This window comes from Nipponia nippon, unplaced genomic scaffold, assembly GCF_047370975.1.
Source record: "Nipponia nippon isolate SJK-2023a ecotype South Korea unplaced genomic scaffold, ASM4737097v1 scaffold_7, whole genome shotgun sequence".
NCBI lineage: Eukaryota > Metazoa > Chordata > Aves > Pelecaniformes > Threskiornithidae > Nipponia > Nipponia nippon.
In genome coordinates this window covers 12,508,194-12,532,078 of record NW_028262391.1, presented here as the reverse complement: position 1 = coordinate 12,532,078, position 23,885 = coordinate 12,508,194, and the positions used below count along the sequence as shown (strand labels likewise).

Here is a 23,885-nt window from a genome sequence, read left to right as displayed (position 1 = left end):
ATAAAAGTGCTCAAGTTACCTCTCAGTGTTGTTTTTGGTAAGCTGCTCACAAAGCGCAGGGCACCCTTTCCAGCCTGTTTATCTCTGTGGCTCTTATTTTCCCTCTGCTTTTTAACTGCCTTCCCAAAATGGGGATAGGACAGCTGGTCACATGAGGGTCAGCCATACAGCAAAACTGAAGTGAAACCATATTTTCCTTCCCACATTTTGGTCTCATGTTTTAGCACTAATCCTGCAGGATGGACACTGTCACATCACGGGGTATTGCAGAAAGGAATGCAGTCATTTGAGCCTGAGGTGGGACTCACAAGCTCCTCAGGAGTTCAGAGGAAGCAGGGACAAACATCTCCTAAAATACCAGGGCCAAGCCCCAATGAGGAACGCCCCGATGGAAGCTAAAGTGAGGTGTCAGGACAAGCATGGAGGCTCCTGCACTGAGCTGCAGGCAGGAGCTTGGCCAGGCAGGGATCAGAGCGGGCAGAAGCAAGCAGGAGCTTGGTGCAAGCTGCAGATACACGTGGCGTGGCATGGCATGGCGCAGCAGGGCTCGAACAACAGCCTGCTGCAGCCAGCTGCAGAGTTTAAATGCTCCCAGACCCTGGGAACCTGACAGAGATCTCCAGGTGGATGGCGATGGCTCTTGATTTTTATGGGCCTGAACCATGCTAGAATCATGCACACAGAGACCATGCATCTTGCTGAGGTGAGGGATGAGAAGTCAGCAGTCACCCATCAATCCTACATCCCCATCCCCATCTTTGGCCATTTCCCAGCTTTGGCTATCTCTGTTCCTTGCAAAAATTTTTGGCCGAGCTGGCCTGCCTGAGCACCCGGGCTCAGCATCACCTGCGGTACAGGCACCGCTTTGCGAACAACGCGGGTGCCAGGCCCGAGGGAGGTGGCACCGGCCACTGACAGCCGGTAGCCAGATGACTCCTGCTCCTCGCCTGCAGCCAACACAAGGTAAAGGGCGCTCAACTGCTCTCAGGTACTGCATTGCCTTTGAAGAACCCTCATTTTAACGTATTTCGCTGCCAATGCTGGCTGCAGTGCAAAAATATCTGTGGTGCAAAAGCATCTTAGTTTCTAGAATGTCAGCTTTCTTCTCTTTTTCCTGGCAGGTGTAGAAATGGCGAACTGCTCAGCACAGGGTCAAACATACTGTGAGAGGGAACAGAAAACGTGCAGCGAGTATCTGTCAGGGCAGATCAGGGCTGGCGCGGCGGGGCACACAGCACCTCCTCTGCTAGCTGGAAAGGAGGCACAGCAGACGAGGCCATGGGGAGAAATAATTCAGATTGCCCCTTTCCTGGCTAGCTCGGCATCACTCTCACGAACCTCCGGTGGGACCTTGGTGTGGACAGGCGGCTCTGCTCGGCGGTGGCGATCGCGGCCCTGCGCCCGGCACGCTGCGCCCCGCCAGCACGCACCAGTACCGCCAGCACGCACCAGTATCGCCAGCACGCACCAGTATCGCCGCTGCCGGGAGGTGAAGGCTTGGAGCGGGGAGCCCAGGAGGAACATAACAAGCAACCCCCCCAGGTTAGGAGCAGCAGGCGGCATCCACCCCGTGCAGCACATGCCGCTCTGCGAGCGGCTCCTCCGCCGCCCCGAGGGCACCTGAAGGCAACCGAAAACCAAAGCGGGTTTCCTATATTCCTTCCCCGCAGCGAGGGCTGCTCCGGCAGGGCGGCAGCCACCGGCCAAGGCGCGGAGGAGGTTGCCCCCCGCCCCTGCGGGCAGCGAAGGGCGCCAGCGCCGCGCCCCTCCCCGACAGGTACGCGCAAAAAAAAAAACTCCCGCCCGAGGCTGGGGGGGTGTGGCTGGGGGGTGGGGGTGGCTGGGGGCGGGGCCTGCCTGCCTGCGGGTCGTGGGGCAGGACGGGACGCGGAGGGCGGCTGCGGCAGTTGGGGACTGGCGCGCCGGCACGTAAGCGGGCGGGCGAGCGGGCGGCAAGGAAGGGGCGGCGATGCGGGCGGTGGTGGAGGGGCGCAGGGGCAGGGGCAGCGGCAGCGGCGGCGGCGGCGGCAGCAGCAGCAGCAGCAGCAGCAGCAGCAGCAGCAGCTGCTCCGGTTCGGCGGCGGAGTGAGCAGGCGCTGCTGCATGCACGCACGCACGCACGCGGCTCGCGGCCGCCATGGCTAGGTTATGTCCTCTAAGGAGCGGTTCTTCCACGCGTGGTGCAAAAAGCCGGCTCGCGCGCAGAGGCGAGATATTTATTTCGCGGTGGGCGCTGGCTGCAGCCAGCCAGCACACCTTGGCTAGCGTGCAGTGGCTATTCTGTACGGCCTGAGTAGCCGTTACCGGGGTTTTCACAATTCCACTGATTCACCCTTGCTTCTATCGGTTCTCGCAAGCCTCGTCTGCCCTTGAAGGTACAGCGCGTTTGAGGTTTGCAGAGCATGCTCAGTGGGTAGGGGTCTTTGCTTGGGCCGCGGGCTTCGTTGCCGGAGGTGGTGGTTTTTACTGCATCAGTTAGGGTCGTTCGATTTTTCACTTCGGCTCTCTCAGTGGCCTTGTTTTCTCGTGATTATCGTGGTATTTCCTTGCTAGAGTGTTTTGCGGTGTCCTCCTGTTTCTCCTCTCAGGCCGGGTCTCGTTAGCTCGTTGCAGAGGCTGACGGACGTCCTCTGCCTTAACATCCTGCCTCTCGTTCCTCGCGTGTCCCCAGCGGCCCGCAGGTGGGCACAGCCCCGCGGCGGAGCAGCCCCGCGCCCCGGGCGGGGATGCGGCTGCAGGCCCGGGCGGCGGGGAGACCTGCCCTTGGCGGCCGGGCCCTCGCCCGGCCCGCTTATCTGGTGGCCCGCAGCCGGGCCCTGCCTGCGATACTGGGACCGCCCAGCCTCCCGCGGGAGGCTACTCCTATGCTCTCTTTTTTTGTTGTTTTGTTTTTTGTTCTTTTTTTCCCCTGTTTACCTTTTTTTGGAGGGACTGGGGGTTGTTGGCGGGAGGAGGGAGGGCACGTTCTGCCTCGGGCGCCCGGAGCGCGGGCGTTGGGCTGCGCGGGGTTCGGGGTGGCTGTGGCGGGGGGTCCCCGGGTGGCCGGGGAGCATCCCGGGGAGCATCCCTGCCGGCGGCTCTTCCCCTGGGTGGGCTGGTCTGGCTTCTGGGAGAGCCTCTGATGCACGGGCTGCTGTGCCCTGCCTGCCAGCTGGGAGTCCGGGCCTCGGGCTGTCACGGGGAAAAGGCTTCTCGAAGCTGCTGGGGATTCATCTGCAGGTGCTCTTGCCCTAAACAAAAGGTGAAGTGAGCGGGTGGCCGGTTTTAACCTTTGATGTCCAAATAAAGCCTGCTTATAGTGCAGAGCTCCCGGGTGTAAAGCGGCGTGCACCTGAAGACCAGTTCAAACCCATTTCCTAGCAGTGCAGCTTGAGGGCATGCTCAGGGTGCACGCTCCCAGCCTAAATGCCTGTCCCAACCCAAGCTGTCTAGTCACAAACTTAAAGCTTTTTCAAGCATCTTTTCAGGAAGAAATGCTGAAGTAAATCAGTTACAATTTACTTTTCAGATAAGTTTGCTGTCTAGAGAAATCCAAACTATAAATGTTACTGAAATGCTTTTGGAGAGTTGCTTTTGGCTATTCTGGGAGACTGTTTAAACTGAAATTGCTTTCATAAAGTGGTAAAGAATACAGGCATCTAGAAGGGACCTTGCAATTGGAAGTGTTTTGGCAGGGTAGGAGTTTGTGTTGCTTTGCCTTATGGCATTGTGCCGCTTCTGGCTACCAGTTGGACTCTTGTCTCCATCCTGCCATTGAGACAGGCCCCAGGAACCTTAGATACGTGGTGTCCGTTGTCACAGCTGAGCAAGTGCCTCTTGCCAGCACTCCCTGAGTGGAGGTGGCCTTACCATTACCAGTAAGACCCTTACCATTAATAAGACCCCAGTCCTTGGCTGGAATTAGCTGTTTGAGACTATGTTCCTCATTTATACACACTGCTCCCTGCCGTTGCCAGAGCTCAACAGAAAGAGTCGGTTTGTTCTTCAGAACTTATATTTGCAGTGGGAGTATGTGAACTTCTAGGTTGCATTCAAGGTTGATGTAGGGTCACCAACAGTGTGACTTACATAGAAGCATGCACATAAAATCCATGGGCAAGCGTTGCACTAGTAGCAGTGACTGATCTTGAATGTCTTGTGCAGTAGCAGGGGAACAGCCTGACTTGACTTGTTGTGTTCTGAACTTCTAGGGCTTTGGTCAAGTTGGTGGGTGCTCCTCCAGAAGGCAATGGACCATGCCAGAGCAGCAATCTCAAACTTGGTAAGACACGGTCCCCCTGTGCCATTTATTTCTTGGCAGGCTGACGATACTGCAGAAGAAAGGTTCAAAAACCTCCATGTCAGTATCGGAGAAGGTGACGAATTCAAAGCAGTGTTACGTGTTACTGTGGGGGTTGTGAGCCAAATGTCACTGTAGCTAGCTGGCCATGATAAGGAAGTGGCTTAAGGAGTTCAGTGCTGGTGGGGTTATCGTTAACTACTACGATGTCTTGTGTCTCTGAGGAAGCTGATTAAATGTCTATCGGGACAATCAACATGTTCCATTATGTTACTTTGGGGGTGGAAATTCAAACGCAAGTTCAGCCTTTGAGTGAGACCTGTGCTTTGAAACACATGTGCAGGAGGAGGTAGCTCAGCCAAGCCTGCCGGCCCTAAAGAGCTTGGACTGTGAAATGACCCAGGCTGGCACTGCGAATGCGATGGTTTGATCTCTGAACAAGCGTGGAGGATTTGTGGGGTTGAGACATGCCCTCTGCAAAGTGTGAGGGAAGCCAAGCTGTCGAGCAGCTGAGCGGGGAGACTGCTCGGATCGGCTGCGGTGCTGCCCTTTCTGAAATGTGAGCAGCCAGCCATGCCGGTGCGGGTAGCATGGGCCAGAATGGAACTGCGGGTCTGAGGTGACATGGGTTTAGTTTTGATCCACCAAGCTGATGTCTGGTCTCTTCACCTCCAGCTGCTGACTTGCAGTTTCAGAGTGAGCCGAGAACTGTGGGTGAGCTGCTGAGATTGTAACAGGGCTTGGGTGCTTGCTGCCAGCTGCTTCTCCAGTGCAGTGGAGAGGGGCTGCAGGGCTGTTGCTCCCAAAACTACTCCTCTGGCCTTTTAGCCAGTCTCCTGCCTGTCCCCAGCACAACCGTGGCCGCAGGCGAGTTCAGCGGCTCTAATGGAAGCTGAGTGGTTCTGCTCAGTGCCTGGCTGTGCCTGGAATTGAGTTTAACTGTCCGCTAATCCGAGCGACTGCCTCGCACATGGGCTGCTGCTCTGTGGGCAGCTGGACTCTGCATTGCGGCTGTGTAGAGAAGCGGGCTCCAGACTGGAAGCTGCTCTGCTTGGGCACTGATAAACACCTGCCGAATGGTTCCGTGCCCTGGCAGATGCGGGAGGTGTATCCTCCGCTTTCATGTTAGCGGAGGTAGCAGGATTCCCATGGGTCATCTCTTCAGCCTAGCTGCTTTATAATATTCATCAATAGTGTAATTTAAGAGTAGCCAGGGGCAGTTTAATGCTAGATTATCTAGATATTGGATGAGGGCATTTACATCAAAGTGGATTTGGTTCAAAGGCACGGCCATGGAGGGATTGTCTTCCGTTTCCCCTGCCCTGATGAAAGTTCCCTTCTGTGTGGGTTGCACATGTTCAGGTCAGATCAGGAGTTTCTGTTTCCAATGAGCCTTTGCCATGCGGTCGCACGGGAAATACCAGTGCCGTTGGCTGTGTCATATCTGTAACAGCGTTAAAGGACCAGCAGCCGCCTGAGCATTCGCACACCATTCAGGGAGCCACACGCACCACCTGAGACTTTAACTGCTAGGACCGGAGTCCCTTCGCCGCGGGCAGCTCCGCCGAGCTGACGGGTGCCCCCTTTTTGACTCCTCGCTCACCCTCAGGCTCAACCCTAGGCTTCCCTGAAGCAGAGTCTCCGACACCACGTGCATTTACTGAGTGGTACGGCGGTGAAGAGCAGCTCGAGCGGGGCACCCCTGGGGAGGGACGTAATAGTTTACATACTTCCAGGATGCTCAGGGTGGGTTCATGATTAGGAGTTCCTCAACTAATCACTGTTACCAGCCTCAAGGATGGTCATTCCAACCCCAGACCATATGTTTGTATTTAAGTTTCCTGTGTGCATACAGATAGTTAAGCAAAATAGAAGCATATGGACCTTGAGTCTTCTTTTGTGAAGTTGGAAGCATCTTGATTAACTGTCTCTTCGAGGTCTAATTGTTTTACCTTGTCAACTCAACATTTACAAAGCACATCTTGCACAAAATGATCAGACCACTCAAAATTTCCAAGTCAACCTTCAACAATGCCAAAGCTTCTTTCATTGTTTTAAAAGCTTGCTCCCTTTCCGGACCCCACGCAATAGGTTCTACCTCCTCATTTCTTGTTGCTTCTGTCAGTGATCCTGTTAATTCTTCCAACCCAGGAATCCACGATCAACAAAATCCCACAGCTCCGAGGAACCCTCGCAACTGTTTCTTTGTGACTGGATGTGGAAGCTTTGTTACAGCTTCTGTTCTTTTCTGGGTCTATTACTCGCTGCCCTTCCCTTAGGATAAACCCTAAATATTTAACTTCTTTCTGACACAGCTGAAGCTTGGACAGAGATGCGTGATGACCTTTCCCTGCTAAGGCAGTACAGTGATATATAGTGTCTTTTATACAGGCATCCTCATCTTGACTCGCTATTAGCAAATCATCTACATACTGTACAAGAGCTGATTTGCCTAGTAATTTTATATCTCTCAAATCATTTCTCAGAATTCGTGAAAAAGTTGCAGGAGACCCTCCAAATCCGTGTGGGAGACAGTCCAGGTTAATTGTCCTTTCCATGTAAAGGCAAACAAAAGTTGGCTGTAGCAGTCAGATCAATCACAGTAAAATATCCTGCCCAGTGTTGTATTTGTGAAAGTCTGGTAGAGGGATGGGGCACTACTGGGTGAGGAGTCATTAGGTACTGATTAACTGCCTGTACATCGTGTACAAAATGATATTCCAGGTCCCCATCTTCATCTAATCTATTTCTTTTTTCGGGGAGTATTCTATGGTGATACACACGCTTTCAGAATCCCTTGGGCTAAATACCAGCCTGCTGACTTTTCAATGCTCCTCTCAGCTTCTTGAGGAATCGGATGCTGTTTCACAGACGGAGGGGGGTCTCCTCCCTTTGTTTTTTTGTTTACGGGTTGAGGTGAAACTAGTAATCCTACATCCCTGCTAGTTTTACTCCACAGCTTTGTTGGTACCGATTTCAATACTGCTGGTATTTTTAGCTCATTATTTGGGCTTCCAGTGACTGCAGTCATTCCCATGATTATTAAATCTGTTCCTTCAGGTGACAAGTGTAATTCTACATCTAGAGCCTGCAAGAGATCTCTCCCTAACAGGCACGCTGGCGAGTCCCCCGCCAATACAAATCACCCCCATATACTCTTGTTTCCTATGGTTACTAATAGGGATTTACTCAAATTCTCCTCTCTTTGTCGTGTGACTCCATGTATTAAAAATCCTGTCTGTGGTCCAAGACCTTCTTGGGGTAAAATTCAAAAGGGATAATGTGGCTGCCGTACCTACCACGAATTCAACTTCACGACCTTCAACTCTACCTATAATATGTCTCTGCTGATCCAATTGGGTTACCCACATATTAAAAATTTCTAATCTTTCTGCTTCAAGATCTGCAGGATCTCTTTCTTCCAGTCATTGTGATTACGAATCTTACCGAGGCAGTTCTTCCCATGACAATTTCCTTCTTTTGTCCTTTCCCCGGGGCCGGAGTGGGCATTCCCACTCTATGTGCCCTAAGTTCCCACAATAACAACACTCCTTTCCAGCATTCCGTCCCCTTTCTTCTTTTCCTGGTTGTAGCTCAGACCTCATATCTCTCACTTGGAAATTCCTTACTAAACCTGCAGCCAGTAAACTTGCCCCCCACCCCCGTTCTTTTGCCCCTTTTTTTTCTTTTTTTTTTCTTTCTTTCTTTAATCTACTCAGCTTTTTGCTTTTCCTCACACCCATCATATACAAACACAGCAATACTCAAAATCTTTTATAAATTCTCTCCCTGCCACCCAGGCACGTGTTCTTTAAAGTAATTCCACGTATCAGGGGCCGCCTGATCCACAGAGACGCTAATTGTGAGCATGTCGTTAAAATTCTGCAGTGTCATTTCTCCATATTGTAGCAAAACTTACCCGACTCATCCCCAGAAATCACTAGGATGCTCACCAGGTCTCTGCCTGTGTTCTGGTACTTTAGTCCAGTTCACCCCTAGTTCTCCACATGTTCTAATGGTGTCTATTAAATTCCAGAGCCCTGTCTGACAAACGGCTCAATCCCCTGCATGATTATAGAAATCCCATTGGAAATGGCCTCAGCTTGTGCCAGGGGAGATTTAGATTAGATATTAGGAAAAATTTCTTCATGGAGAGAGTGGTCAGGCATTGGAGCAGACTGCCCAGGGCAGTGGTGCAATCACAGTCCCTGGAAGCGTTCAAAAAACATGTAGATGTGGTGCTTAGGGACATGGTTTAGAGGTGGACCTGGCAGTTAGGTTAACAGTTGGACTCGATCTCAGGCATCTTTTCCAACCTTAAGGATTCCATGATTCTATAGTCCCAGTTTGAACCATTTGCTGTCCAGGGGTTTCTCTTTCCTCTCACCTGTTGAGCCAATTCAGCATCCTTATTTATTATTTTCTCTCTTTTATCAGGGTGAAAGAATTCCCTTAATAGTATTTAAGCATCACTCCAATTCAGATTATGCTCTCTGTGTATATATGAGAGTAGTTGGGCACGCCTCTCAGCATCTTCCCTTAGGCGGAGCATCTCGCTTCCCCACCCCGCTAAATCACTAGGTTGCCAAGGCTGGCATCTATAAAAGGTTAACCCTGGCACAGTCTCCGCCAGGCACTGGGTAGCACAGCAGTGGGATTAGGAACATGTGTTGTAGTCATGGGAAAGAGTCGGAGGGTAAACAGGAGGAGAATCAGAAGAAGACAGAGACTACAGATAAGGTAGGGTTGAACTACTCACAAGAATTTTTGGTGTGTAGCTCCTGCTGCTGCTACATTTACACCCTTTTTCTTTTTGGACTTTTGTCCTGGAAATTTTCTCTCCCCAGGTCACGCTTGCCATATATACCAGTAATCCATTTGGTATGGGTACCTATCCTCCAGTCGATGTTGATGTCTCGAATACATTAGTTTGTTCCCCGGGTTGGTCATGACTGCAGAGGGCTCCCCCCTGCCGTTCTTGTCATAAATGGCCATTTGTGTTGGCATAATTCGATTGCATGCTTTTTAGATAATTCCGCTGTACCATAAATTTTCTCCCAATTCTGTAAAAACTCGGCCAAGGGCTTCCACTTTTTTCTATGCCAGGTGCTTTTCCCGTTTCTTTTTCTCATGAATGTGCGATTTATGCTGATCAGGCCACGCACAACCTGCCCCCCCGCCCTTCACTGCCGCCCCCCCTCCGCCCCCCCTGCCCCCTCTTCACCCCCCTTCACCCCGCTTTCTCCCCCCGCTTTTCTTTCTCCCCCCCCCACTTTTCTTTCTCCCTCCCTGCTTTTCTTCCCCGCCCCGCTTTTCTTTCTTCCCCCTGCTTTTCTTTCTCCCTCCCCGCTTTTCTTTCTTCCCCCCCTTGCTTTTCTCCTCCCCCCGCTTTTCTTCTCCCCCCCCTTGCTTTTCTTTCTTCCCCCTTCCCTTTTCTTTCTTCCTCCTTCCCTTTTCTCCCCCCCCCCCCCCCCATCAGGGCATGCACCCCCTAAAGCACTAGTCTAGTCTGCTCAGGGAATTTTAACACTCACCTTTTGGAGCCTCCCCCTCCAAAGGTCCCCGGTAAATTCACCCGCTGCTGGCACCTGGATATTTGGAGGCAGAAGGTTCTGAGGGCGCTGGTTTAGGGTCCCATCTGGGGTGTCAAACTGTTAAGGGAGCAGCAGCCGCCCGAGCATTCGCACACCATCCAGGGAGTCACATCCACACCACCCAAAACTTTAACTGCCAAGACCGGAGTCCCTTCGCCGCGGGCAGCTCCGTTTTGCTGACGGGTGTCCCTTTCCGACTCCCCGCTCACGCGTGTGCTCGCCCTCGGGCGCTTTCTCTCCCCTCGGGCTGGACCCTAGGTTTCCCCGAAGCAGGGTCTCCGACACGACGTACATACACCAGGCAAATTTCTGGAGTGGTACAGCCGTGACGAGCAGCTCGAGCCGGACACTTCTGGGGAGGGACCCGGAGCAAAGCAATCCCTGAGCAACTTTGTGCCCTTACAGTTTAAGTTCCCCTCCCCTCATGCGACGGTTCAGTCCGATAGTGGTATTGGGGTCTGGGATCTTCTTGTTCCCTATTGGATCCTTTCCCTGTCTCCAGGCAGGACATTCCTTTTCTTATCTAGAACAGCTGTAGCTTCTGCCGATGGTTTCGGCTCACTTCTCTTTCTGGTTTGCACCAGTTTCAGGGCCTTCCTTCACATAGCCGAGTTCAGCATACAGTCAGCGTAGCTAGCTGAAAGTTCACAGCTTGCAGTCCAAGGCTTCAACGGGTCTTTGGATTCTTATTTGAGCTAAAAAGTGACGACAGACGTCAAGCTAGACTCTGACCAGTGTGGCTCTGAACCTGTGCAGGGCAAACAGATGCTAAATAGACTCTGGAGACCCTGAGTAGGTCTGAGTCTTCCCTGTCTGTTCAAAGCAGCCAGCATGACTTAGTGACAGCCAAACATTTGGGCTACGCTGGAGCAGTTTGCAGTGAACAAGCCGTATCTGGTTTGGAGCATAGGTGCAGCTGGCTTCAAGGACCGTAGGCTGGTGTAGCAAACTCTTCCATCGTATGACTGTCTTTCAACACAGTTTGGTGGTGAGCCGATGTTGTACACGCGCTTCAGCGTTGCCCGGCAAATGGATGGAGAGAACAGCCATGTGGAGATGAAGCTGTCTGCTGATGATGAGGAAGGAGAGGAAACTGGGAGACCAGAGCCCCTGCATGCCAGCACGTCTCCTGCGTGGAGGAGTGGCAAGAACTTCTGCTTCCTGATCATTGGAGCCTTCCTCCTCCTTTTGATCGGTAAGGAAGGGTGGGAGGCAACTGCATGAAGTGGACTCTGGTGTTGAGCATATCCGAGGCTGTTAACATTAGAATCTGTATTGTTTCAGGAGATAATTAAAGAGCCTGGATCCAGACTGCAGCCTCTTTGCACTAACCCAAAGTGTGTCTAGCTCAGGCTTACGGTACAGAATTGGCACAAAGAAGAGTGAATTTTGATGGTGGGACTGTGACTTGGCTAAAGGGCAAACTGGTCCATGTGGAAACCAGCGTACTGGTTTTCTCTTGATTAACTCTTAACACTTCTCTAGAGGTGTGGGTCAACATATCAGTAGAGCCTCTGGTGCTCATCTCAAGGATTTTAACTCTGCCACTGACCTAAAGTAGGCATTCTTCTTCCCAAGTGGTGCTGAAGGGACTCTGCCAAGCACAAGATGAGATTTGCAGTGTACCTTAAAACACGCCAGCTCAGGCAAAATGTCAGGCTGCATATTCCTGTTTGTCCTTAGGTACAGCGGCTTGTCAAAAACGGTGTGAGAGCAGAGATGCATCTTAACCCTGAGCTGCTTTGAATGCACTTGCATGGCGTGGGGCTGGTTTTGTCATCTTTCTGCAGCACAAAGAAATACCTGTTCTGTCTGTAGGGTTTCTCATTGGCTACCTGAGTTATCGTGGACGAATGCAGAAGGTTAGCAGGTGTCTGGATGGAAGTGGCAAGTGTGAGATAACTCCTACTGCATCTTACATGGCGGATAGTGATGACACTGAGGAAGAAGAGGTTCCTGGACCACCTGTCTTGTACTGGCCTGAGCTCAGAGCCCTGTTGTCAGATAAGCTGTCAACCAGACATCTTGAGACCAGCTTGAGGTAACAGTTCCAGAAAGCTTGGCTACAGCTATGAGAGAGGCACAGCCTGTGAGCAGAACTTGAGCTGCTTTGGAGAAAAGGGCCTTAAAGATGTCGTGGGGTGGTTAAATGTGGTTACACATGGGCTTACATGGCCCATCCAACTTGGGTTTGCAGGCTGGAGCACTGCAGTGCAACCTGGAGCATAGCCTAAGCTATACATCTGTTACCTACAGGCAAAGAGCAAACGAGGACTCTTTTGAAGCTGGCCAGACTGAAGATGAGAGCATTGCCAGCTACATTCATGACCAGTTCACCAGCTTCCACTTGGATAAAGTGTGGAACGATGAGCACTACATTAAGCTGCAGGTCAAAGGCAGGTATGTTAATGAAGAGATGCAGATCTCTTCCTTACAGCATGGATATCTCTAGTCTTGAGCAAACATGATTTCTGCTGAAAGCAGTGCTAAAATTGTGAGCCAGTTACTCCTCTCCAAAGAAGGCCTCAATCTAGCCAAGGAATAGCTCCTCCTGTCTCTTCTCAGGCTTTCTAAATCCAGAGGGTCTGGTAGCAGCCCTCTGGATTTTTACTGGGAGAGCTGTTTCCTCAAAGCATGCTTAGAAAGTGGAGAGAAAACAAACTTGAGTGAAAACTCAGCTGAAGGGCTGTGTCTAAAACTGCTAGCATGGGCGACTGTCTTGTCACCCAGACAGGCGTTGCAGACCTGGCAGTGGCTCCGGTAGTAGCTCAGGAGGGTATCGACAGGCATCGTGTTGGCTCAGGAGGGTATCGACAGGCATCGTGTTGGCTGGCGGCTCATACCCTCACGTCTTACTTGTCCCTTCATGTCAGAGGGAAACAAATTTGCTTAGCTCCTCTTAGGAGGGGACTAAGAGACTTGGAAGCACAGATTCTTTCTGCTACTTGCCTTAGAAATTAGCCTTCGTTAACGTCTCTGTATAACCCCAGAGATTCTTGCACAGAAAACCTGGGATGAGTCTGCCTGTTTCAGGCTCTGCGTTGACTTGATCAGAATTGCTAGGGCACAGATTGAAATATGAGAGCTAGTTAAATATGGAGTTTATGTACAAAAGAACATAACGCCGTCTCTTTACATTTAATAGTAGTAACAACAAAGTATCTATTCTGGAAGATGGTAGAGAAGAGGAGCTGGAGAGTCCCAGCGCATATGTGGCATACAGCAAGAGTGGCTCAGTTGAGGTAAGTGACTCCAAGAAGATCCTGGAAGTGTGCTTGCACGCTTACCAGGTGGCAATGTCAAAAATACGACCCTTCAAGATACGGAGTGTATAAAGCCCTCCCCGGTTAGAGAGCTGGGGGTGGTGGTGGGGATAGTGGGGTGAGGAGTGGGCCCACGGAGTTTTATTACTTCAGCAAGACGCAGAAGTAACTGTTTAAACTTCTCTGCTGGGATCCAGACAGGAACCTTGACAGAAGTGCTGCTCCACCAGGGATGTTGCATGTGATCAGAGTTTACACTGCTGAGCTCGAACTCCTTGCTGTTAATGGGAGTCACTGTTACTGCGACTCCGCAGGCTGTTTCAACTATCTTACTGACATAGGACTGCTGCATTTATAACCAGTGTTTCTGTTCCAGGGCAAACCACTCTATGTGAACTATGGACTGAAAGCTGATTTTCAGAAGATAGAGAAGCTGGATGTTTCACTGAATGAAAGTATAGTCATCTTCAGAGCTGGAAAAATAACCCTTGCTGAGAAGGTAAGCAGTCTGTGCCCCAAAGCCTGGCCAAATGTGGCAGCAGGAAGCTATGCTTTCTCCTCTTGAAGACACACCTCTTGTGCCTCAGTTCAGGCCTTCATGTATGTAGGCTTGTCCCTGCAGGTCTGGTCTTGCTTGTTTGCGCTAAGCCTCCACGTGCAGGTCTGGACACCAAGACTGAACAGAGCTGGTTACCGTTCATGGTGGTGTTCTTTGCCTCTGGCAGTCTTGCTGGGACAGCCAAGCGTCTGTGGAGTGATGGAGCTGGGAGGCAGAGGGAGGCAGCCTGGGGGTTACAGGGTGCAGAGCTGGCTGGTATTGCTAGATGCAGCACCAGAGCTGCTAGAAGCAGGGTAGCCTTGCCTCCAGAGCACCTCTTGCTGCTGCAGGCAGATGCTTTCAAAGCTGGGCTGCAGTGTCTCACTTGGGCCCTTGCTGACTCTTTGCTTGGACCAAGTGAAGGTGATGGCACTGCATGCCCAGTCAGCTGCCTTGTATGTTGCTGTAATGTTCCCTCTGTAGCGAGTAGAACCAAATAGCCAAGCAGCCTAAAGGATCCACGTCCTTCTGTATGCAAGCTTGTTCTAGGTCCGACCCAGGACTGCCCCTCAGATGGATGCTCCTGAGGAGGCTGGGGCATAGGACTCTTTCCAGTCAGACTCTGCCTGTTTGCATGCATCAGACACAGGCAGAGCTGAAAAGTGCTTATGCAAGGGGTACTCAGTGGTTCTCCAACCCCCTTTCCACTTTTCAAACTGGTGTTCAGCCTTGCAAGAGTGTACTGGTGGCCTATCGGAGGCAGCTGGGTTGTAGGTGTATTAAACAGGGACCTGACTAGGTCACTCTGCCTCCATTTTCCATGTGAAGATGAGTCTCCAGTGGCTGCTTACCTTGTCCTGAGACTAGTCTCATCTTGGGAAAACAGATGGAGCATGATCAAAATTAAATAATATCTTTCTTCTAAGCTGCTCTGAGGAGCAAGCACGAGCTGAAGGAATCATAGGGTGAGGCACTAACCGTGGAGTGTCCTGACTGTTCAAAAGGGTGTTAGACACACTCTGCCTGGAGTAGGACTGAGCTGCTAGTGTTCAGCTTCCTTGTGTATCTGTCACTGTCAGGTAGCTGTTAAAATCTGTTGTGGAGTTGGGCATTGAGGAGCACAGCCCTTCACACCATTACTCCATGTACGTGCCTTAACTCCCCTTGCTTGCAGTGTAAATGTGCAATTAATGTTTCTCTTTTGCTTCAGGTTGCCAATGCCAAAGAGGCAGGAGCAGTTGGTGCCCTGATGTACCTGGACCCCTACGATTACAAGAACACGGACACGCTTGTCCCCTTCGGGCATGTGAGTATGCAGCCGGCTCCCCTGTGTGTTGTCCTCGTGAACCTTTCTCACTGTGGGCTGCGGGCTGCAGGAGTCCTTCTGCAGGCCTCTGGCTCCACAGTGCTTCGTGCCCTTGTGTAGATGAAAACTGTTAGGCTTTTCTGAGACTTGAGAACTCCTCTCGCTTTTCACAGGCCCACCTAGGAACGGGAGACCCTTTCACCCCAGGCTTCCCTTCTTTCAACCACACCCAGTTCCCACCAGTGGAATCTTCTGGACTACCTCGCATTGCTGTTCAGACTATCTCTAGCCAAGCCGTAGGCAAGCTGTTCGGGTAACTGTTTCTCCTGGCTTGCAGGCTAGGCTTGCTGCTGCTTCTTGCAGGGGTGAGGGTGGTGGTGACGTGCTGTGAGCCCAGGGAGCTCTCTGCTGGTCTCTGCTGTGTATCGCAGGGAGCGCTTGCTAGAACCGGCTGCAGAAATGTCGCCTGTGCCCATGTCTCATGTCTTAAAGACTGAACTTAATCTAGTGTTGGATTCCTCTTGACCTCTGCGTCCTACCTCTCCCTGCCTAATTAGTGGTGCAGGACTGCACGCTGTTTCCTGAGCAGGCCCTGAACAAGGCTGCACCTGCAGTTGGCAGGCTTGGTTTTTTTTCACAGGATAGCTAAATGAGGTCAGAGCTGGATAATGAGTTCAAAGGATCTCTCTTTTTCCCCCTCAGCAAAATGGATGGAGAGGAATGCCTTTCGGAGTGGAAAGGTGGGGTCATGGGATGTAAAGTGATGGTGAGCAGCACAAGCAAGTTGACAGTGAACCTGAGCGTGAACAACGTTATGGTGGACAGGAAGATTCTGAACATCTTTGGTGCGATCAAGGGGTTTGAAGAACCAGGTAACAGCAGCTGCCTTGTGGCTCAATCTTGAGGGGAACCCTTCCTCTTCTGTGATCATCAGAACGTGACAGCTGCTCCCAGACGGAGACAGCCATGTCCTCAGCAGAACCAAGATCCTTCCCTAAGGGTCAGAGAAAAAGCTGAACTGCGCTGCCAGGGAAAGGCTAAATGAAAGCAAGCGGTGTGCCGGATTCAGGGGTCGGACTCCATATTCTGTTCCTAGTACGGAAGCTCAAAGCTGCTTGTCTCATAAATGGTGTTTGCAACCTGAAGCTTGCAGCTCAGATCTTGATGTCTCCTTTATAGATCGATATGTTGTGATCGGAGCCCAGAGAGACTCCTGGGGCCCAGGAGCAGCCAAGGCTGGTGTTGGAACTGCCATATTGTTGGAACTTGCCCGTGTGATCTCAGACATAGTGAAAACAGGTAAATATTTGTGTACAAAAGCATGGGGGTGGGAGGCGATGCAGGTTTAGCTCTGCGTGTGTTAACATTGGAGAGCCCAGTTGCAGAATAATCCTTTGGGAAGGCATAGGGAATCTGACAAAGCTTCCTGAGAAGCTGTTACTTGTCCAACATAGACAACTTGTCCGCAGTGGGCACTGGCTTTCAAAGGACTGCCTGCTTGTAGCTGGTATGGCTTGAATGCAGGAATGTCCTTGGATAACACACAATGCAAACCTCAGACTTGAGCTGTCTGTTGAACAGTCAGGCCTGAAGGTGGGGAAAATGCTGAAGTGGCTGACCAGCTGGAGCGGTGGGGGCTGCATGGTGGCACTTGGTGTGAGTGGTCTTGTCTCCAGGGTTCATTTTGGACTCAGGCAGCTAAACAAAAAAGGAAGGGGGAAATGCAGACAGCATGGTTTTCCTACACAGCTCTGCAGCACGAGGGGGCAGGGTACAGTGTCCATGCAGCCACTAGCGTGCACGTTTGTCTGCAGCAGCCAGAATGCTTCAGCTCTGTCTGAGGAGCAGGCGATTCATCAACCCAGGCCCTCAGTGCTACATGGTGGAAGAGCAGATATCTCAGTCTCTCTCTCTGCAGATGGCTACAAACCAAGGCGCAGCATCATCTTCGCTAGCTGGAGTGCAGGAGAGTACGGAGCTGTGGGTGCTACCGAATGGCTGGAGGTACTGTTTCTTTGATAGATTCCTGCGTGATGACGGCGCAGTTGTGATTTCTTGTTCGTGTGGATTGAACATCCTGGTGTTGTACTGCTCATCTTAAAATACTTGTTTTGTTCTAGGGGTACTCTGCCACACTGCATGCCAAAGCCTTCACTTACATTAACTTGGATGCTGCAGTCCTAGGTAACCTGCTACTCTTTAAGTTTCTTGAAACTGAGTGGGACCAGAATAGCTTGACAGACATCCCTTAACCTCCAGGAATGGGGGGGCTGTCCCAGAGGCTGATGCTGGGTGTTTGGCTGAAGACTGGCATGACTTCATTTATTCCTCTGTTGTCATTGAAGCTGGGAGATTGCTGCAGCCTGAGCCAGAAGGAGGCAGCTCTGCTAGGTCCCAGCAGACTGTCCTGTAGCTGTTGAAGATCCTTTGGCAACAAGCTGTAGAACAGTTGTTGCTCAGTCACAGGGCTGAGCAGCTCTGGCAGTAGTGCATAATTGTGTCAGCATGTCAAAAACCCTTTCTTATTTGCAGGCTTCAAACACATGAAGATTTCTGCTAGTCCACTGCTGTACACGTTGCTGGAGAGAACTATGAAGGCGGTGAGTTGAAGGGTCTCGGGCTAATCAAGGTGACTGGTTTTAAGGAGGAACTGAAAGCAGCCGGAGCTATGCTGGGTCACTTTCCCTAGCTGGCACCTTCTGAGGAGAAAGCCCCGTTAAGAAGAAAGGGCTGAGATACTCCAGAGGGCCCTGCCTGAAGTCAGCTGGGCTCTGGAAATTGCAGTTCATGCATGCGGAATCTAAAATCAGCAAATACCCCAGTTCAGTAGGAGGTGAACGCCCATCCCGCATGAACTGCGCCTGTGTGGAGAAAGGTCAGGGGAGCACACCTGACTCTGGCATCCGCACAGCAATGCAAGCTCCAGGGTGGACCTGGCAGCCCAAGCAGAGGTCAGAACAAGTGCACTGACTGTCATCTCTGTGCAGGTGAAGGACCCAACAAAGGATTCGGGAAGCCTGTATGACAGAGTTGGCCCTGACTGGGTAAAAACAGTGTAAGTATTGTCATCCTGCTACTTAGGAAAGCAAATCTCCAACAAGGAACAAATTAAATGGCTTCTTAGGAAAGCAAATCTCCAACAAGGAACAAATTAAATGGCTTCTGCTCTTTGTGCTGGAGTGTCATACTGCTGTCTGGGGTGGGCTGTACCGGCTGCAATGGGATCAGGCAAGCATGAACAGTACAACACTAACTGTACTCTGTACTGCCCCAAGCTGCTTGTAGGCAGCCCAGACACCTTTTTGTAGGGCAAGAACAGCCTTGTACAAAGACCGATGGCCAGAAATGGACGAGCTGCCCTTGGCACTTGGCTGGGACCACTTGCCAAAACCAGTCTTGTCTAGACAGGGTAATCCACTTGGCTCAGAGCTTCAACTCTAGGGCTTTTGAGTAGGGCTTTTCTCCTGGGATGTCCAAGCCAGTTGGTAACTACTCGATACTTGTCTTTTGCAGTGTTCCCCTTGGTCTGGATAATGCAGCATTCCCTTTCCTGGCCTCCTCAGGAATCCCGGTGGTTTCCTTTGGTTTCTGCAATGTAAGTGTTGTCTGCCTGCCTGCTGTACTCATTCCATGGAAAGTGCTGTAAGGATATCTGCTCGCCAGGACGGCAGAGCACAAGGTGCTGTCCCAGGCTCATTGTCCATGCAGGAGCCTCTCTGGGGGAGGAGATGCAGCCTCTGGACCTGGTGGCTGTGGCAGTACTTGCTGTGAAGGCTGCTCCTGGGGCATGGTTGGCCTACGGTCTCTGTTCCAGAGCCCTGAACACTCGGATTTGTTGGGAGAGGGGGCACTCGCTCTTCTGGAGGCTCAGATGTCAATGATTGAGAAGCTAAAAGTACTAAAAAGATGTCAAGCTGTTGTTGCTTTAGTGAAAGACTGTACTACAGCCTGCTGGTCAGCAAGCAAAGCACGTTGGGGAAGCAGTACCATTGGCCAGAGCAAGTACTAACTCAGACTGTTCAGGTGTGCTGCTGCTGCAGCTTGGGGCTGACAAAAATGGCATCAGCCAAGCAGCCTGCTCTGTTACTGCAGGCGTGCAGCTAGGAGCCTTCCTGATAACAGCTTCCTTCGCTTATGAACGCTTGGATTTTGTTAGCGTCAGACTTGTTCCACAAAAAACCTGGAGTTATCCTGCCAAGAAGGGTTGGAGGGTGCTGCCAGCACGTACCAAACTGAGTGCTGGGGTTTGCCTGCCTGTGCTTCTGCAGTGAACTCTGAGGGGGAAAAGGTCTTTATGTCTTTGGGTCTAACAAACCAGCAGAGTATCCTGGTGATTGCTGGAAACTGTGAGGGATGAGATGCAGGAGCTCTGTTCCCTTCCCCTGTGCTTTGAAGTTTTGCCACTAGAGTCTCACTGCAGCACAAGGAGATGGGATGTGGTGGAAGTAGCAAGCAAACTGTAGTGGGAGGTGAAAAATCCTAGCTGGAGAAGCACTCTTGCCTAACTTCAATGCTTGCTTTCTTGCAGAAAGATGAGGAATATCCCTTCTTGGGCACTACTCAGGACACTGTGGAGAACCTGAAGATGACCGACAAGTTGTCCGCTCTTATGCGTGCTGCTGCAGAAGTTGCTGGACAAATAGCTCTCAGGCTGACCCACGATCATGAGCTCTTCCTGGACTTCGAGAGATACAGTGAAGAATTGCTAGAGTTCCAGGAGAAGTTTTTGCCCTACTATCAGGATGTGAAGGTAAGAAAGGCTCAGAGTGCACAGAATCCCTATCGACCGCTACGGGGCCGTGTGCTAATAAGGCTGTGCTGCCACTGGATACAGTGGGTTGGACATCTTCCTCTCTTGGGCACTAAAGCGTAGCAAGATGTGACCTGAATCGATGTTCCTTATAGAGCGGTGCAGGCAGAGTAGCTGCGGCAGACAGATTCACCACAGGCTATGGTGAGCTCTTGAGAAAATGGATGTGGATGGCTTCTTGTCTGGTTATCATTCACAGCACAGTGCAGCTTTGCATCTCATTTGCACCTCTGCTGAAAGTGTACAAGAAACTGTGGGTGGGGAGAAAAGTCACTGAGCTCAGTAACCTCAGAAGAGCCTGCCAGGAACTTGCTCTGCTACTTGGTTAAACTGGCAAAAAAAAAAAAAAACAACAAAAAAACCAACACTTTCTCTTGGTAAGAGAGCAGCAAAAGAAGAAAATCAGGTTTGCTAACAGCTCCTCCCTCACAGGAGCTGGGGCTGACCTTGAACTGGCTGTTTTTTGCCCGTGGTGACTTCCAGCGAGCTACAGATGCACTGAGAAGAGACATCGCAAACAGTGACAGGGAAAACAAGGTTGTCCGCAGGGCCCTGAATGACAGGATCATGAAGGTGGGTATCTGCAACTGATTTTCCTTTCTTCACAAAGGAAGGGAGTGCTGGCTGGGGTGGGCCTCCTCCTTAGGAGCCATGGGCACTGTGCAGGCCAGGTTTTTTTCTGCTTGCTTAGCGTCAACGTGACTGACTTCTGCGCTTGCTATCAGGAGAGGGTCTGGCCCTTGCAGAGCTGCTGCGGAAAAGGGCTGGGTGGGGATCAAAAGTCGGGAGCTCATGACGGGGCAGGAAAGAAAAACTTGGGAGGTGAGAATATAACCCTAAATTTGCACCTCTGCTCCAGGTGGAGTATGATTTCCTCTCCCCGTACCTCTCACCAAAAGATGCTCCCTTCCGCCACATCTTCTTCGGCAAAGGCTCCCACACCCTGCAGAATCTGCTGGAGAACCTGCAGCTGCTGAGAAACAGCAAGGACAGCGTGGATGCGAACATGCTGAAGGAGCAGCTGGCCCTGGTGACCTGGACCATTAAAGGGGCTGCCAATGCCTTAGTGGGTGATATCTGGGATACAGACAACGAATTCTAGACACGGCAGACACCTGGTTAAGGTAACAGGATTAGGGAAACCCACTCCCTAACATGGCATTGTTTTTCTGTAGCTTTTCTGGCAACAAATCTTTTTTGACCAAAGCATAAAATTTAAATCTCACCTTGACAAATTCACAGGATGCAGTTTTAAAGCAGGTCCTAGGATTACCATGAAATCTCCTCTAACCAGGCTCCCGTCTGACCACAGTCCAAATGGCCCCAAGCTTGTGGGGCTTGCTCTCCAGTGTACTTGAGAATTAACAGCTCAGGTGACTCCTGAACTGGTACCTTGAGTGGGGAGGTACCTCATCTATTTAGGGTTTTAATTGTTGGCCCCCTAAACCTAGTGACAAAATAGGGAATGGATTCCTCAATGCTTTTAATGAGGATCCCTTCTCTGGCAGGGAGCTGCAGAGACCAACCTGTAGTTCAAAAATAAAACAACATAGTAATAGCCTGCAAGGGCTGGATTATCAGCAAGCTCTGAAGTGCCCGGCCTGCCTTACTCAACAGCAGTGTCCCAGCGACATCTTGGAGGCTTGCTTCTGCTGAGGCAGGTCTCAATACCCAGGGAAAATGACCCAAAGATTATCTAATGCCCCCTTCATGTCCTTAGCTGGCACCTCAGCGCGTCCTGTGGCATTGAGAAATGGCTCTAAACTGGCACTTCAGACCTTGCTGCTCTGGCACCTTTTGTGAAATCGAGTCTCTTGCTGGCCAAACCCTGTTTGACCGATGCCATTTTGCAGGATGGCTCTTGTTTGGCACTGAGATATTTATTTGTTTATTTATCAGTGACAGCGTTCACTATAAATGGTGTGTTTTTTTTATAGAAGATAATTATCGGAAGCAGTGCCTTCCATAATTATGACAGTTATACTGTCGTTTTTGAATAAAGCAGCATCTGCTATTACAATCAAACATGATACTGGAACTTTGCATTTAAAATAATCTAAACAGACCCCTCCAAAAAAAAGTTTCTGAAAACTAGCAATTAAGCTTTCTGTGGCAAAAATACCCTCCTGCAAGAAACTTGAAGGTGTAAACCTGGTAGCAAGTCTCCAGGTTGCACTCCAAAATGATCCTTGAAATGCTGAAAAGCTGGGTGGAAACTCAAAAACTAGACATTTGGCTTCCCTGAGGTGTCCGTGCCCCTCTGTGGGCTTCGGGCTCCCTCTTCAGCCCCCTTTCTGGGCTTCCTGGCCCTGGCCCTGGTGGAGGGGCTCGCTCTGGAGCCCTAGCTCCACCCATGGCAACACACAAATTTCTTGTACCTCAGATTAGGCATTGGCCCAATTTTTAAATGGCAGCTTCCTGCAAACTTCCAGTACCTTATGTATCATGAAACCTAACTGACATTATCGGGGGCAGTGTCTTCCATAATGTGTAAAGAACAAGGTAGTTTTTGCCTACCACAGTGTTATATCGGAGGCAGTGACCTCCATATGTTGCACTATGGGTGTACGTAATTATCGGGGACAGTGTTTCCCATAATTGTTCTATACTTATCATGCAATGTCATCTGTGAAGCTTGATGGTTAGTATCTAACGTAGATCAATTTCCTGCAGTCTTGTATTTTTTCCACTCTCCTGTGGTAATGCAGATGTGAACATCGGTCTCTTATGTACTTTCCAAGATTCTACCTTCTCTGTAGGCTGCTGTTTCAAATAGCCGCGCTGTCTTGAAGTGGCTTCCTGCCTTCAGTCATGGGACTGGCGCTTGAATGCTTAGCAGAAACTAGGCTAGTTAGACTGTGTGCTCTCTGATTTAGTAAACTTCCTTCAAATCAGTTACAAAGACTTGGGGAATTAAAGGTGAATGTAGGACTTGGGGCTGACTGCTGTCTGGAGGGCTCTGGTCACCGCTCTAGGTGGTGGACATACCAGTTAAGAGGCTGGCCTGCTTTGGCACTGGGGTGATGCTGGTGCGTGTGCATGGAAAGCTGCTTGCTCCCCAGGTCTTGCTGGAAACTCCAGTCTTGCCTCCTGGGTGTTGTGTGGAGGGGGGGAAATGAGCGGCACCTTTCTCGTGGTGCCCCTCTGCTCCCTGGCCTGGAGCTGAACACTGCTGCTGTGTGACGCCTGCTAAACTGTGCTGCCTGTTCCCAAAAAGCAGCTGGCTGGCTGTCACCAGCCCTGTACTCTGCAAACAGTTTGATGTGGCATTTAAAGCTAAACCAAGTGAGTGACCCGAGCCCCAGCAGCAGTCCTCGAGGGAAAGAACATTGTTCAGCTGGAGCAGAGACCTGGGCCTCCACAAGGAATGGGCAAGGACAAGCCCCCAGCCTAGATACTGAGCTCAGTGCTCACCAACTTGAAGGGCTGGATTTTCATCTGTGGCTCTAGAAGCCTGATGCCCAGGCTTGTGCAACTCCTTGCTCTTCCTTAACTACCCTGCTGTCTCTGAGGCACGTGTACAGCCCTGTCTGTGTTACTGTTCCCTAGTGACATTTCTCTGGATGGCATTTAAGAGCTGCTGTCTGGGAGTCCTCACTGTAGTGTTTGCATGCATCTTGATGTCAGACTTAATCAGGCGCTTTATAGCCAGCAGAGGAAGACAAAGGCTGTCTCCTGGTTAGGCAGTATAAGCGTGATGCCTTGCTCAGTGCTGGCATCGGACTGGTGTGGTGTGCTAAACTCTGTTTCTAGGTTACCTGCTGTCTGCTTGAATAAAGTTTTAAAGCTTGAACACTCAGCTCCTCTTGTGAGTTCCTGCAAAGCCGTGATGCTGTTGTGGCCACAGGTGAGCTCGGGCAGCTGGAGGAAGGGTGTTCTCCTGCCCCATCAGGGTTGGTAACTGGCAGCTCCAGTACCACCTTGATGATGTGCAATAGCAAGTCCAAACTTTGCCACGCTGCTCGGCTCCGAGTCCTGCCTCACTGCAGGCGTCTGGGATGAGGACTCTGGCAATGAGATGGAGGAGCAACGTGTGCAAGCCCACCGGCCACCCCTCTCCTTTCATGGCCGTGTCCTGCCTGCTGCCTCTCGGTC

At 51.0% G+C, this 23,885-nt stretch overlaps 1 protein-coding gene across 4 annotated transcripts; it reads left to right on the top strand.

Moving 5' to 3' along the window:
* The first annotated feature begins 1,851 nt into the window (after positions 1–1,851).
* TFRC (transferrin receptor) lies at positions 1,852–23,583 on the top strand. 4 transcript variants are annotated; one of them, XM_087740866.1, is made up of 19 exons: positions 1,852–1,929; positions 4,191–4,261; positions 10,855–11,068; positions 11,692–11,914; positions 12,130–12,273; positions 13,019–13,115; positions 13,513–13,635; positions 14,885–14,980; positions 15,154–15,293; positions 15,683–15,852; positions 16,160–16,279; positions 16,899–16,984; positions 17,101–17,164; positions 17,513–17,580; positions 17,968–18,035; positions 18,494–18,575; positions 19,509–19,730; positions 20,223–20,363; positions 20,650–23,583. In XM_087740866.1, exons 2-19 carry the CDS (start codon positions 4,229–4,231, stop codon positions 20,890–20,892), a joined length of 2,334 nt encoding a protein of 777 aa, XP_087596992.1. In that variant the 5' UTR covers positions 1,852–1,929; positions 4,191–4,228; the 3' UTR covers positions 20,893–23,583. The 4 variants fall into 4 exon arrangements, with proteins under 4 accessions (XP_087596992.1, XP_087596993.1, XP_087596994.1 ...); XM_087740867.1 differs by having other exon boundaries at positions 1,863–1,925; XM_087740868.1 differs by lacking the exon at positions 1,852–1,929 and adding an exon at positions 2,086–2,375.
* The last annotated feature ends 302 nt before the right edge of the window (positions 23,584–23,885 follow it).